Source organism: Leucoraja erinacea, chromosome 25, assembly GCF_028641065.1.
Source record: "Leucoraja erinacea ecotype New England chromosome 25, Leri_hhj_1, whole genome shotgun sequence".
Classification (NCBI taxonomy): domain Eukaryota; kingdom Metazoa; phylum Chordata; class Chondrichthyes; order Rajiformes; family Rajidae; genus Leucoraja; species Leucoraja erinaceus.
Window position 1 is genome coordinate 18,729,157 of NC_073401.1, and position 15,632 is coordinate 18,744,788.

The window sequence follows — 15,632 nt, forward strand, 5'->3', positions numbered from 1 at the left end:
CTTTGCCTTATCGAAGCGATGATGCATTTCTTGCTTTTCTCAAGCCAAGTAGAAACTATGGGCAAGAGCAAAGACAGCAGAGTTATTTGCTTTTGGGTATTTCCCAGTAGTGATCTGAGGTGACTGTTCAGAGATATGAGGCAGTTATTTTGGGGTTTGTACATCATAATGAAACCCCGCTCAGTCACCACCACTTTGCCTCTGTGGTGGACACCCACTGTTTCCATCTTTGCTGTTATTCAATTGAGAAGCTTGTGAAAGACCAGGGTGTATGGTATTTGGCAGCACACTCTTTGTAAGGAGCAGCTGAGAATAGAAATCAATTGATTCAGTGACAGAAACCTATAGATTCACCGAGGAAGGAGAAAGTGAGAGATTGGGCCGCTTTCAGGTCCTGAGCATACTGTATAAAATATTTCCATTAATCTTCATTTTATTTAGTACTTGTAAGGAAAATTATTTTAAATTCATACAGCAATTCCTGTTCCAATTCTTGATTAATGCCCACATCATGGTCATAAAGGTCCTTGCTGGTCCACCCTTGGTTTGATCAATGTTTGTTTCTGTAAATGCTGATAAAGGCTGCTTTGCTTAGCTGGAGAATGTTATTGTTGCAGTATAAAGGCGCAGCAATTTATGAGGGAAAATATCTTCCCTCAGACAATTGAGATATTTTGGTATTCTCTATTTAAGGAGTTATAGAATCATACAGCATGGAAACAGACCTTTCGGCCCAACTTACCCATGCCGACCAAGTTCCCCCATCCACGCTAGTCTCACCAGCTTGCATTTGGACCATATAAACCCTTACATCCATGTACGTCTCCATTGGGTTTTTTTAAAGGTTGTTACAATATAGTGCCTGCCTCAACTAACTCCTTTGGCAGGTCATCCCATATACCCACCAATCTTTGTGAAAAAGTTGCCCCTCAGGTTCCTTTTAAATTTTTGCATCTCACCTTAAACTTATGTCCATTGATTCTAGATTCTCCTACTCTGGGTAAAAGACTGTGTGCATTCATCCTGTCTATCCTCATCATGGTGTTAAGTTCACCCCTCAGACTCCTGCGTTCTGAAGAATAAAGTCCTTGTTTGCCCAATCTCTCCATATAGCGTAGGCCATCAAGTTCTAGTGGCATCCTCGTAAATCTTCTCTGCACTCTTTCCATCTTAAAGACACCCTTCCTATAACAGGGTGATCAAAACTGCCTTAACAACTGGAGCCATACAGTGTGGAAACAGGCCCTTCGGCCCAACATTCTCCATCTACACTAGTCCCACCTGCCTGTGTTTGGTCCATATCCCTCTAAACCTATTTATCCATTACCTGTCCAAATGTTTCTTAAATGTTGAAACAGTACCTGCCACAACCTCCTCCAGCAGCTTGTTCCATGCACCCACTACCCTTTGTGTAAAAAAGTAATTCCTCAGGTTCCTATTAAGTTTTTCCCCCCTCACAATGTCATCATGCAGAAGGAGTACATTTCTTTGTAATAGCTAGTGGGAGATAATAGAGATTATCAGGAAATTCAGGAGGTAAAGCTGCCAAAACTTTACCATTTGTATGCAGTAAAAGGTAACAGCTGAGGCCTGAGGTACATGGTTGTTTTACTGTTTCCCACCACTGCTTTTTATTGGTGGTGGTGGTACCCATTTAGAGAGAGTACTTTGAAGCCAATTGCTTGAACCTTGCCTCTAATCCAAGGTTGTCCGCTAGTGAAATCTTCAGGTTTTTATGTTAGTTCTCTACACTGTTCATCGGACAGCATTTTCTGATCAACAGGGAACACATTAGGAGTTCATGCTCCATACTTTAAAATTCCCAGCCATGAAGATGGGTTTTACATTAGAGTAAAACGGAAAAACTGGCAGAATTTGTTGAACCCAGAAAAAAATCTCTGGAGAGAATCTCGAGAGTCACTTACCTCTTCTGAAGAAGGGTCTTGACCCGAAACGTCACCCATTCCTTCTCTCCAGAGATGCTGCCTGTTCTACTGAGTTACTCCAGCTTTTTGTGTTTAACAAGGCAGTGTCTCTGCTCACCAGATCAACAGCCTTGCAACTTTGGAAGGGATCTGATATCTTCTGAAATGTCTGTACATCATTTTAAACTTGGCCTAAAGTTTCTTACAGCATTTAGCAAATATAGAAAAAGCAAAACTTGCTTTTTAAAGGTTGCATAATTTTAAAGGAGAATTAGGTTATTACCTTTACTTGTTGAAATGGAACGGACAAGCATTGATAAAAAATGTAGATTGTTTTGCTTTCTTTGAACTGTTTTAACTCGTCTCTAACATTGCTGGTTTTGCTTTCCCCTAGGTCATCTGGAGTACCAGATTGGCGGATAATCAGATCATTAACCTGAATTTGCTTCACAGGTATGTCAACAGAGAAAGGATTACATTACGTTTGCATGCAAATGTGTGACGAACTCTGCCTATGCACGTCAAAAATACTTGTACCCGCAAGTTAATAAGAACATGGCTTTGTTCAGAATGTTTTTGCAGATTATTTTCTATTATATTTTGTGGTTTACCAGATTGGTAATATTGGTGGAATTATTCCCAACAGCTGCAAGTAGGAATAGAACAACAACTTCAGCAGGGTAAACAAAGCCTACTGCAATGGATTGCATATTTTGCATGGGAATGGAGTGCAGTTTTTTGATGACGTGAAGTTTCAGCATGTATAAAAGGGCCTCAAGGCGCTTTTACAAATTAATGCAAAAGCATTATTTATAAAGACATCGAAGGATAGCAGAAAAATTGTCAGATAGCCTTGTACGTATTATGAGGAAAGTGCTGCAACCATGGTTATGGAGGTAGTAGTGGGACATTAAAAAAAATAATCTTATAATTAAGCAGAGTTACAGTGGTCTTATAAAAGTGGAATTGTATTTGGCAATTTATTGCAATCAAATTGTCCAAGAGCAAGGAAGTCACATAGAGCCTTTAAAAAGCAGTGGTTCAGTTCACAACTGGACTACATGTGTCCACTACATACCCTGTTCTTGGGCAGACATGCTGCACACGATTTTTCAGAATGCATCGCCCAGTTATCCGCGCATGCATCAAGAAATGCAAAACAAAAACCATTTTGTGTTTATTTATTTGAATTTTTTCAAGTAAATGTTGTGAGAGTGGATTTCATTCCGATTCTCCAGCTTTACAGTAGTGATTTGTGAATTTCTGTTACCCACAGGGCCGGATTTACGTATAAACTGGACAAGCTCAAGCTTAGGGCCTCGAGATCTAGGAGGGCCTCGCAGGATTTACCACTAGGCTTCATAGGTTGAAGCCTAGGGCTTCGAAATCTAGGGGACCTCCGGCCAAGGCAGGACACCTGCCGTTCAACTCTGGGCGGGCCCCCCTCTCTGTCTCTCTCTTTCTGTCTCCCCCCGCTATCCGTATCCGGGCCGCCGGGCTCTGCTCGCTCCTCATCCGCCAGCACGGCAGGCCGCCTTGCACATGCGCATTGCTACGGCTTGCACGTCCTCCCCCTGCACATGAGCACAACTACGGCCTGCACATCGTTTAAGAAGGAGCTGCAGATGCTGGAGAATCGAAGGTACACAAAAAAGCTGGAGTAACTCAGCGGGTGCAGCAGCATCTATGGAGAAGGGTTTCGGCCCGAAACATTGCCTATTTCCTTCGCTCCATAGATGCTGCTGCACCCGCTGAGTTTCTCCAGCTTTTTTGTGTACCTTACGGACTGCACATCATCGGCCAACCTGCGCATGCGCACTGCCACGGCAACTGGTCAGTGCTGGGCATTTTCTCCCTCACTTTGAATTGTGGGAGATTTGGCCGCCATTGTTGTCCGGTCGCTGCCTCGCCGCCAGCACTGAAAAGCAACGCAGAATCACTCCCTAACCCTGGATCAGGAGTAACTCCCTGGAGTAACTCTTGCTTCTGGTTTCCTGGTCCTCCATAAATATTCTAAATGGAATTTAAACTGGAGGTGGTAGAGGGCTGAACAATAACAGCCTATTGCATTTTATCTGTTTATTTATTGTGTATATATATGGTCTATGGTATATAAACACACTGAATTTTTATCTCCTGTTCTGTATTATGTTCCCATATTCTGTTGTGCTGCAGCAAGCAAGAATTTCATTGTCCTATCTGGGACACATGACAATAAAACTCTCTTGGCTCTTGACTTGGACTTAAGCAAAAAAGGGTTCTTGGAGAAAAAAAGAGTACCTTAAATTTAGTTGCGTCTGGTTGGGTAACTATGGTAGAGTGAAGACTATTCCATGCTTTAATTGTGCGGTGGAACTCCATGGAGCAGCCAGCAACTCAGGATAGAATAAATTGGGTGATGTTTCGGGTAGAGACCCTTCTTTAGACTCCCTCTGGTTTTAGTGTCTTTAGTTTAATTTAAAGATACAGCGTGGAAACAGACCCTTCAGCCCACCGAGTCCACGCCGACCACTGATCACCCGTACACTAGTTCATTCCCACACATTAGCGGAGTAAGTCAAGAATCAAGAGTGTTTTATTCTCTCACGTCCCAGTTAGAACAATGAAATCCTTACTTGCAGCAGCACAACAGAATATGTAAACATAGTACTCTGTAAACAATATTATAAACGAGAAAACAAAGGTGTATATTTATAACTATATAAATATATATGTGTGTGTGTGTGTGTGTGTGTGTATAATGTATATACCCACACACACACACACAATTTCACTCCTGGGATTAATAAAGTTTTATCGTATAGTATGTGTGTTGGAAGGAAGTGCAGATGCTGGTTTAAAATGAAGATAGACACAAAAAGCTGGAGTAACTCAACAGGTCAGACAGAATCTCTGGACAAAAGGAAAATATTACGTTTTGGGCTGGGTCTGAAATAGGTTCCTGCACACCTTTGGAATGTGGAAGGAAACAAGAGCACCCGGCGAAAACCCATGTGATCAAAGGGAAAAGGAAACTTCCATACTGACAGCACCCATATTCAAGATCAATTCCAGGTCTCTGGCACTTTTAGGCAGCAACTTTATGGCCAATGTACAGCCCCATAGTCTAGAACTTAATTAAAACGACAAGTGTGGCATTTCCTGCGGTTGCAAGGGAAAGTGCCAGGAGAGGGGGTGGTTTGGGTGGGAAGGGACGAATTGACCAAGGAAGTTATGGAGGGAGCGGTCTCTGCAGAAAGCCAACAGGGGAGAAGATGGGAAGATGTGGCCAGTGGTGGGATCCCATTGGTAGACAAAAAAGCTGGAGAAAATCAGCAGGTAAGGCAGCATCTGTGGAGCGAAGGAATAGGCGACGTTTCAGGTCGAGACCCTTCTTCAGATTGATGTCGGGAGGGGTGTGACATGAAAAAGAAAGGAAGAGGAGGAGACAGTAGGCTGTGGGAGAGCTGGGAATGGGAGGGGAAGGAGGGAGAAAGCAACCCATAACGTTACCTATCTCCTTCGCTCCATAGATGCTGCTGCACCCGCTGAGTTTCTCCAGCATTTTTGTGTACCTTTGATTTTCCAGCATCTGCAGTTCCTTCTTGAACAGAAAGCAAGGGCTACCTGAAATTAGAGAAGCCAATGTGCATACCGCTGTGGTGTAAACTACCCAACCAAATATGAGGTGCTGCTCCTCCAATATGCGGTGGGCCTCACTCTGGCCATGGAGGAGGCCCAGGACAGAAAGGTCAGATTCGGAATGGGAAGGGGAGTTGAAGTGTTGAGTCACCGGGAGATCAGGTTGGTTATTGCGAACTGAATGGAGGTGTTGTGCGAAGTGATCGCCAAGCCTGCGCTTGGTCTCACCGAGGTTGATCATACGCTGAATAATCCAACCACATTTTTGTTTGGAAGTGGAAAGAAATAATAGAAATTGCATTCATTGCAACGTGTAAAAAGAGTTGAGATACTGTATTATAATTTTGCTGCATGTCATTGTGGTATATATCATGTCTTGATTGGTGAATATGTTTAGTTTGTGGCTTTATTTGAAGCAGAAATAATCTGTCAGTGCTTCATTGAGCATAATTCCGACTGGTAACTACGCACTTCGTCCAAACACATTATCTCACGCGTCATGCAAGCCATCTTAAATAACCACCTAAACTGTCATTTGGCAACTTAAAAAGCTGTCAAGATTGCCCGGCTGACAACAGAGAAAAAAAATTAAGTGAGAACCCTGCAAGGTGTATAATATTTTTGACTCTTTCTTTCTTACATATGCTGTCACAACGCACTGTAGTCTCTAAACCACCCTTCAGTAATTTTCCTTGTCCTCCATTTCAGAATAATAGTGTTTTAAGCCAATAACTCGACACTAGCAGTGGCAATAAATAAATAAATAAACAAAGCACAGCTTTCCAGCCCCTTATCTCGTTGGCCACGCTCGGCTGCAAATAGGTGTCAATCTGGTGGACCATCTTCCTCTAGTCGTGGGGGTGGGGGTAGGGCCTTACGAGTAGAACAGCTTAGGGCCTCTCTTCATCTAAATCCGGCCCTGGTTACCCGAATGGCCTCTATGGCCAGTTCCAAGCACCAACAATTGATGAATGTTGCGAAGACTTTGTAGAGGGTCAAGAATAGATTTACCAAAATGAGAGACTTTAGGTTTGTGGATAGACTGGAGAAGATGGGATTACTCTCCTTGGAACAGAGGGAACAAGAAGACCTGATCAGAGCTATTTAGAATCATGAAGGCTACAATTGGAAGAAGTAGAGAGAATCTCTGGAGTAACACGACCATTCTTCAGTCTTATATATGTATATATGATAGAAATATTCATGATGGTATAGACAGTCGGAACCCTTTTCCCAGGGTGGAAATGTCAAAGAGTAGAGAGCATAGCTTTAATAGAAGAGGGGCAAAGTTTAAAGGAGACGACCGGGGCAAGTTGTCTTTATACAGACGGTGATGGGTGTCTGGAACATTCTGCTAGGAGTGGTGATAGAGGCATGTAAAACAGTGGCAATTAAGTGGCTCTCAAATGGGCATATGGATATGGAAGGGTATCACGTGCAGGCAGAGCAGATTAACTTGGCATCATATTCGTCACAGACACTGTGTCTGAAGGGCCTGATCCTGTGCTGCACTATGTCCTATGTAATATACAGAGTATATACATACTCCTGCTACCAATCATTCAAGGATTTTTAATTCAGTTATCTTTCTGGTCGCAGTGAAATTATTTTTGCACCACCTGAATCCGATGAAAACAGTACAGGCAAAAACAGGGATATCATGTTGCCTATTTCCTTGCAACATTTGCCTAGATTTTAATGTCAACACACATTCACCAATGACTGTGAAGAAAAGTGCCAACAAAGATTTACTAATCTCTGTGGCGTGGACTTCCCCGTTTCCAGGACAGAGTTCATGTTAAACAGCATCCTGCAACGTGACGACATTGAGTGGGACAAGTAACCAATTGCATTGAGCTATTCCCACTGCTAACACAAACACACTTTTATTTCTTTTTTTTTAACCTTTTGCAAAGCTGGTGAGTTTAGAGGGAAAAGGAAATATAGCTGCCCTTGGTCTGTGGCTGCAGCTGCAAACTAACTTATGTTAGTACCTGTACTGAAACTTAGCAACTTTTTTCAAGGCCAGATGCAAAATGTTCCAGAGCTGTCACTGTATTCAGCTGGTTCCAAATGGAACTGCCAGGCTCATTGAAGCTCAGTGACCAGCTAACAGCGTTCAACTGTCGGGGTCAAACCTGGAAGATTTCTAGCATCACAGTGATGGCATTCATGAAAGGCACCGTACTCTGAGGTTGCACAGTCAGTGTCTTCTTGTCAAATTTCGAGTATCAGATCCAGATAGTAAAACTATTGTTGTTTAGTTTTTACTGAAATTGACAGTAATACGACTAAATGTCAGAGCTATGGTTTTACAATGAATTGGAAGAAAATATTAGATTATTGTTTAATGTTTTCAGTAGTTCAGAGCTGAAATATCACACGCTAACCATACTGGGTATTTTGGCAGTTCTGTGCGATATGGTTTGCTGTTGAGACCAGAGGTTTTCGCTTTTTGTGCACAAAAACTGTGAACCACCAATTTATATTTTGTCAAATGGGCCGCAAAGTAAAATAGTTGGATGATTAATCCCACTAGAGATAAAGTTGAAGTTATTTGATATGCAACCAAAGGCGGGGTACATTGTGCACATCAACATTGTTCAGTGTCGCTGATATGAAACACTTCATTCTTTACCCTGGATTGTTGCAAATGTTCTGAGCAGATTGTTTATTGTCACAAGCCTGCACTGCCATTCAGTGGTCACATCGTTGTATGACACAAGACTAACAAGATCTGCATTTGTAGTTTACACCTCTTAGCTTGGATGTGCAATGTGCAACAACGTTCAATTCTGCTCAAGGATCAATGCTACCAGGAGAGAACTGTGTGAAAACCTGCTCACCTCATTTCACAGTTCAGTATTCCAAAATGTATCAAATGGTCAAATGTTAAACTAAAAAAAAGGTAGACACAAGAAACTTTAGATGTTGGAGGTACTCAACAAGTCAAGCAGCATCTGAGGATAGAAATAGGTAGTCGACATTTTGGGATGGTATCCTTCATCTGGACTGTCAAATGACCCCAAATGTTGACCAAGCATTCCCTCCACAGATGCTCCCTGACCTGAAGAGTTTCTCCAGCAGTTTGTATTTTCACTTAAAAAAATTTTAGTTATATAGTACTGACCATAGTGTTACATGATGCAGTGGTACCCACTTACTCTTTTCAAGGTTTGCCAGTAAGTTTAAGTTTCCTATTGTCTCCTCATTGTGCCCTGCTGGTAACATAAATTTGTAAACTATACACATAAACACAAATTGGTAGATAGCTGCAATTTTCCAGGTTCCCCAACAAAGGTAGTTGTTGGGGAATCTGAGAAAGAGTTTTTGTTTGTAGAATGCTGATCACTGTCCAGCACCCATGTAAGACATTCCTGAGCAGTCAACGTCACAGTTCACCCAGACACTTTCCAATACATACAATTGGATAGTGATGAAGAGTGATACTTAAGCTTTGTTTTTGATATCTGTTTTGGAAAATTTGGAACCAACCTATTTTACAGCCAAACCATTGGGTGAATTATTCCCACAGAACATCTCTGTAAACGCTGTTCAATAGGATCAATTTTGTGGAAATCCAGTGTTTCTTCCCTCCACCTCCTTTGCTGTTAAGTTAGTTCATATTTAAAAAGAAAACACACAATAGAGGAGATGAGTTTGAAATGCAGGATTTTATTGGGTTGCTTCAGCTGATATATGCATACAGAATATTGTGGGAAAGCAGTTGTTTAACCTGTAGTTAGGAATTTAGCAGCAATTTGGTGAGAAACTGACAAGTGGAGCAGAGGTGCTGTTCAATTGGTGGGATGAAAGACACCCCTCTGATGCCACTGCATATCCCTAATACGTCTGACAGACTGGATCTGAGGCTGTTGGGCTCCAAATTCACTATTGTCCTTGTATTCCTTCTTCTCCAGCAAATATTGGTAGCCTCTGTAGCCTGGGTACTGGTAGCCAACCCATCTGAAAATAAAATGAAACATGGAAGAGGAATGCCACAAACTCTCAACTTCTCAATTGAAAGAGGTCCAACAGACAGACTTCTAACCCCCAAGTCCAATACGGAACTAACTTATTTCAGCTGAGCTAACCAGAGACGGAAAGCATCTAGTTGGGTGGCAACACTGTCTAGAAAGGGAATGGAAATATTTAATATAATTGAATGACCCTTCCATTCCACAAAGGGATTTAAACCTTTTGAGGCAAGAGTTTCAGATCAAGAAACATACTGTGTAATGTCCATTGTCTCAGGTGGTGAATCCCAAACTGTCATTGAAACATACTTTGAGACATTATGAAAGTTGCGATATAAATGCTAGTTCTTCCTTTTAACTCGTTTTTTTTTTTGAGGAGAGGAAGCACGAGGATCAAACAATAAAAATGTCTCATGAAAGATGAATACTGTTATGGCCTTGTGATGAGGGTACAATCTCAACCTGTTGTTTTGATTGATTATGGTGCACTGAGGTTTGGCTCTGCTTCTGTTGAATTATTCTAATGTAAATTTCTCTAAGCCTTCCTATCAAGCCAAATGTTGCATTTTGGAATAATATTGTGGATAAATCTTTAAGTGACAGATTAGGTTTAGGACTGTCATATTCATGGCTTGAAGACAACAGGTCTAGACTTGTTCCTCTAACATTTCCAACAATTCGTTCAAAAATATTGAAGCCATACTTTTCACTCCCAGCACCAATCCCTTGAAATTGCTAAGGACTCTTACATTTTATGGCTAGCATATATTTCAAGTGAGAATTTGATAAATTTAAAATGCAAACCCAATCCAAAGTAATTTTAAGGTAGGAATTGAAATCTAATTTTATATTTCTCTTTTTTATGATTGGAGGCATTAAGGATTTTAGAAAACCTTCAAGCTGCAGTAAGCACTTGCATGGATAGGTCAATGATGGTCTGCTCTCCACAATGAGCTTGTAGTTGTAAAAATCTGGCAAAAGTCTTCACTGAGTCTATTGATGGAAGGAGGTCAAAAAGCAGCTGCAGCACCCATCGCTAGTACCCCACCGTAAGAAAATAAGCTAGTCTAATGGGAAGATTTTTATCATGTCCAGAGTCAGAGTCAGAAGATGTAAATAGAAAGCTTTTTTTTCTAATAGACTTCTCTCAGTACTCACGTTCCATTTAGAACACGAATGGATGACACTTTTTCCTGGTATCCATGAGCATGGAAACTTGGTACATCATCATCAATGATTTCAATTTTCTTTCCAGTGAAGGTGGGGTTTTCATAAAGAATGATCTTGTGTTCATGCCCATCCTGTAAATGCAATGACATAAAAAGATAAGTCCTCCTCTCAAGTAGAACTTGATGTTGCATTTATGTTGCTGAGATGAAGCATGTAAATGAGAAATGGGATTGGGTCAAGGGTGGATCCCAGGGGTAACAGCTGGAGAAAGAAGGAAAGCCATTGTAGGTGATCCACTACAATTGACTGGATGGACAGCAGGTCAGTGCCATCACACACAACTAAGATGGTTGGTATTGATTTATTGTTGTCATGTGTGCTGAGATATAGTGAAAAGCTTTGTTTTGCATGCTCAACTAAATGACACCATACGCGAGTACAATCAAGCCACACACAAGCACACAGATAGTATAAAGAGAAAAATACCCAGGGAGCAGAACGTGGAGCTACAGCGTTATAGCGTCACAGCACCGGAGAAGGTGCAGATGAAAAAAAGAAAAAGTGCACTGATGTAATCAACTATGTCATAGGTTACACATGGTTATACAGATGGCTTATTAAAACCCCAGTCATATCGAATGGCAGCTGTAACCTACGTAGGGGTTCTCTTAAAGTGGCAGGGATAGAAATCTCATTCGAGGTTTCTGGGAAAGATGGCCATGTAATTCAAAGGCAACACCATGGCTTGGAATAGGGACTTTGGAATACAAAGGAAAATTGAAGATGAGTGAGCTTGAAAGAGATTATTTTTGGAGGGGGATCTTCAAAGAAAGAATTCATCTTCAGACTATCCAGCTTTGCTTTGCTCATTGACCATCCTCAAATCAGAAACACCAAACGTTGTGAAATCTGGCATTGGGACCAAACATAATTGGTAACATAGCAAACGGGTCAGTCCTGATACAAAATATTACAATTAGGAAGTAAGTGTTGTCTCTCAATCATAGACAGAATGCCTGAAGCATTTACATAGCTCAATAGAAATAAATTAACAGCTTCTGAAGAATTTATTCAGAAGAGAACAGTTATTGATTCCACTAAAAAAATGACTCTAATTGTTCCTATACAAGGTGCTTTGAGAATAATTACTTCATTACATAATGGTATGAATCTTCATTTTTTTAAGCGGACTTAATTATACTCACTAATAATATACTGAAGTTTCGGGCTTACTGATACTATCATATCTAACTTGTTTTATATGTGTTGAGGGGGGTCTAGCCTCCATTTCAAGACTATCACAACTTAATGTTATGCACTGCTGTGGACTTGTTTTTTTGTTCCTAATTGTGTTTTGTATTCATGTCTTGCTTTTACATGTTCCTTTCTTCTTTTTTACTGTCTTGAAGAAGTGATGTGTAATCTTGGTACCATTTTTGTTTTGGCATGTTTGTCTGAGACTATGTGCCCAATCTGCAAGCAAGATTTTCGTCGTACCTGTATCTCTCCATGCCTGTGCGTATGACCTGCCTTGGTTATAGAAACTTTGTCTAAGAACAAATAGTAAAAGATAGTACAAAAAGGTTGTCACTCTGGATAGTCATTAAGAAAACCTGATGGCCAAATTAGCAAATCTGTCTCTTCATATTGTTAAGAACTACGTGTCGAAAGGTATCCAGGATGTGATCTTATCCAGACATTAATCAAGTTTGGGAACTTGATCCATTTTTTCTCTCTCTGTTGAAGGAATAAATTAGGATTATCAGTCTTCACGTCAGCCTAATGACTCTGGTTGGAAAATTGGCATGTGGATACTCATTGAGGATAGGGTAAGTTTGACTTTGATGCCCCAAAAGTCAAACAGCTATTTGGCTCACACAGGTGGAGCACTTACAATATTTGGGTGAAACACGGAATAAGAGTTGTCCACTGTGAGATTTTCTCCGCCAACAGGAAATATATTTATGTGGAGGGCATAGAAAAAGAGAGGAAATTGAAAATAAAAATCGAGAAATTACCATCAAATAATCAGCATACATTCTGAATATCAAAGCTTCAAAATTTCAATTTAATATTTTCCATATTCTCAGCACACAAGCATCTTCTATCTGGAATTGTTGATTATTGATTGGAATCAAGTCTCTTTCCTAAACAATTTGTTAGGTCCCTATCTGACAAGTACCAAGAACAATTCTATCAGCTCCCCTGCTGTCTTGGTTGAGATCAGCTAACTCAGCATGGACAGCCGGTCCTGCAACTTTCCCTATTGATAAGATTTGAGTAAACCATTTGGACATTTAAATAGTCCTGCATTTCTGCTGCTCTGATGAGGTTTGGTTAGTTAGCTGTGTGATCGATACCAACGTACCAGTTTCACAGGCTTGAAGGAACCAATGTTGTCACTTCGGCGACTGTTTGTCCATGTGTCCCAGCGAGGATATTCTCCTTTCTCAAACACAAACTGTTCACCCTTGCAGCCAGTCTGTTCAAAGCCAATCCATCTGCAAATAAAATAAACAATGTTTGATTTTGGACAGTAATAACTGTTACCCTCTCATAACAAAAACATTTATTGGTTGGTGTGATCTAATGTTGCTCATATCAGATGCAGAGACCAGATTTTTTTTGTTCAAATGAATCTCCAAGCATGATAACTTGTATATCTAAATCCTCAGTAAGGACATTTGGCCTATGACTGACTCAGTCATGAAAATAATGCTCAAGATAGGAGGTGATTTTTAACTTGCCTCTTATTGATTGGGAAACACATTGCACAAATGGGTGACATTTCCTGAGTATGCCCAGGAATGTTTTCATCAACAATATATAGAAGGCCCTCCCAGTGAGGGCAAAATAGTGGATCTCCTATTGTGGAATGAGGCAAGGCAAGTGTTTGAAGCTTTGTTAGGGAAACACTTTAGGACAAGTGACCATAATTGCATTAGTTTAAAAATAGTAATGGAAAAGATAAGACTGGTCCACAAGTGAAAAGCCTAAATTGGAGCAAGGCCAATGACAGGAGTAGGGAACCGTATGAAGGGCAAGGCTGCCAGGAGTAGGGAACCGTATTAGGGTTAACAGTTCGGCAAACATCAGGTATTGGCAGCTGGGATCAAGTGAACCCCTCGAAGAATACAAGAAACGTATACGCGTGGATGTATACTTGATTTGGAAATCAGGAGGACATAAAGAGGACATAAGGTAGATCTGGCGATAAAGGACATTTGTTTTACAGGCATATTAAGAGCAACAGGGTATATATACCTGGTCAGCTTGGATGGGTTAGGCTGAGTGCCTTGCTCTATGACACTCTATGAAAGACATGAACACTACACAGGTGAGGAGGCAAACATTTGCCCACTCACCCAGCCTATCCAAGTCACCTTGCAGTCTCCAAGGGGACCTTGCACCCAGGACAAGGGGTCACAGCTTAAGGATAAGGGGGAAATCCTTTAAAACCGAGATGAGAAGAACTTTTTTCACACAGAGAGTGGTGAATCTCTGGAACTCTCTGCCACAGAGGGTAGTTGAGGCCAGTTCATTAGCTATATTTAAGAGGGAGTTAGATGTGGCCCTTGGGGCTAAGGGGATCGGGGGTATGGAGAGAAGGCAGGTACGGGATACTGAGTTCGATGATCAGCCATGATCATATTGAATGGCGGTGCAGGCTCGAAGGGCCGAATGGCCTACTCCTGCACCTAATTTCTATGTTTCTATGAGGCATCTGTAGAAATGGAAGCAGAGTGAACCTGCCTTGATGAGAGGATCCAGCATTTTTCTTTTTATTCCGGGTTCCCAGAATCTGCAGTTTGTTTTCAATAGACTGCAGTAAACATTAATCCTGAAAATAGGAGCATGAAGTACTCAGTGGTTAGTTGCAGATTCTGCAGAATTCTATGCAATACTTACGGTCCACAGTGCACCACAAGGGAACCAACTTTTCCCAATCCGGCTTCTTTCAAATTGGGGCAGGGACCATTCAACTCATGAAAACGACCCTGGAAGTTTTCTTGCTCAAACAGGACAATCTGAAACAGTGTCATAAAATGAGATTCTGCTGACTTAGCCATTATTACAAATAAGAAATCGAAAAAACAATGAATTTTGAATTGCTAATCCCGTGGTTTAGGACGTATCATTCCCTTGTTTTAATTGAATCAGAATTCAAACTTTATTGATCGATAGTTTTGAATAAAGACAGCAAGATCTAACCTTATGGGCAGCGGTCGATGTGGGGTGCTGCTTGGGCGTTGGGTTCTGTTCAGATGCCATTGTTGCAGAAAGGGTGTTTCTGCAGAATCCTAACAGAGGACACAGATAACAAAGGATTTCTGTACAATTTCTGTTTAATCGAGATGAACAAGTCTTATTCAACTGTTTTGTGGGCATAACTGGCAAATGAATAACTACAGATCAGTGATTTGCAGCATAAAATGGTTCAATTCTGTCCTCTCAGAATTCAACTACTGATGCTTTAGTTAATCGTATGCCAGCTATGCCCACAAAACTGTTGAATGAATATGTTTATTGTCATTGCACAATACTGTGCAACAAAATTCCATAAGGCTTGTTCTCACAAAACAGTTGAATAAGACTTGATCTCAGGATTAAACCATGCTATTCCTTTATTTCTACCTTAATTTGTCACAAAAACTTAATGTAACAATACAACCTGAAATTAATGTGTCCACTGCCAAAAATAATATAATCTGTCATATAGCACATACCCGAGATTCTGAGTTTCCAATACTGAAATAGCACTCTAACTGTGAGAACAAGAACTTGTTGAGAGGTCTCACTAATTCTCCCATCAAAAATTGCGTTTGCATATATTTAGACAATAGTATACAACTATCTTGCTGATTTCACATTATTCCATGAAAAATTCTCATAGGCTAACATCTATAGGCATTTTTTTTTAAATTATGACATCTGCAGT

At 40.8% G+C, this 15,632-nt stretch overlaps 1 protein-coding gene across 1 annotated transcript; it reads right to left on the reverse strand.

Annotated features, from left to right (window-relative positions):
• Window positions 1-6,225: 6,225 nt before the first annotated feature.
• LOC129709474 (beta-crystallin B2-like) lies at window positions 6,226-15,013 on the reverse strand. The gene is made up of 5 exons (XM_055655890.1): window positions 14,906-15,013; window positions 14,603-14,721; window positions 13,062-13,194; window positions 10,682-10,824; window positions 6,226-9,512 (listed from the first exon to the last, which is right to left on the reverse strand). Exons 1-5 carry the CDS (start codon window positions 14,963-14,965, stop codon window positions 9,344-9,346), a joined length of 624 nt encoding a protein of 207 aa, XP_055511865.1. The 5' UTR covers window positions 14,966-15,013; the 3' UTR covers window positions 6,226-9,343.
• Between the last annotated feature and the right edge of the window lie 619 nt (window positions 15,014-15,632).

What these genes read in the sequence shown, in the direction of transcription:
- LOC129709474 (XM_055655890.1), bottom strand. Translation starts at nt 14,965, where the DNA reads ATGGCATCTGAACAGAACCCAACGCCCAAGCAGCACCCCACATCGACC. An exon ending in CATCGACCGCTGCCCATAAG is followed by an intron (nt 14,722 to 14,905) that starts GTTAGATCTTGC and finishes ACACTGTTTCAG; the next exon opens with ATTGTCCTGTTTGAGCAAGA. An exon ending in CCTTCAAGCCTGTGAAACTG is followed by an intron (nt 10,825 to 13,061) that starts GTACGTTGGTAT and finishes TTGCATTTACAG; the next exon opens with GATGGGCATGAACACAAGAT.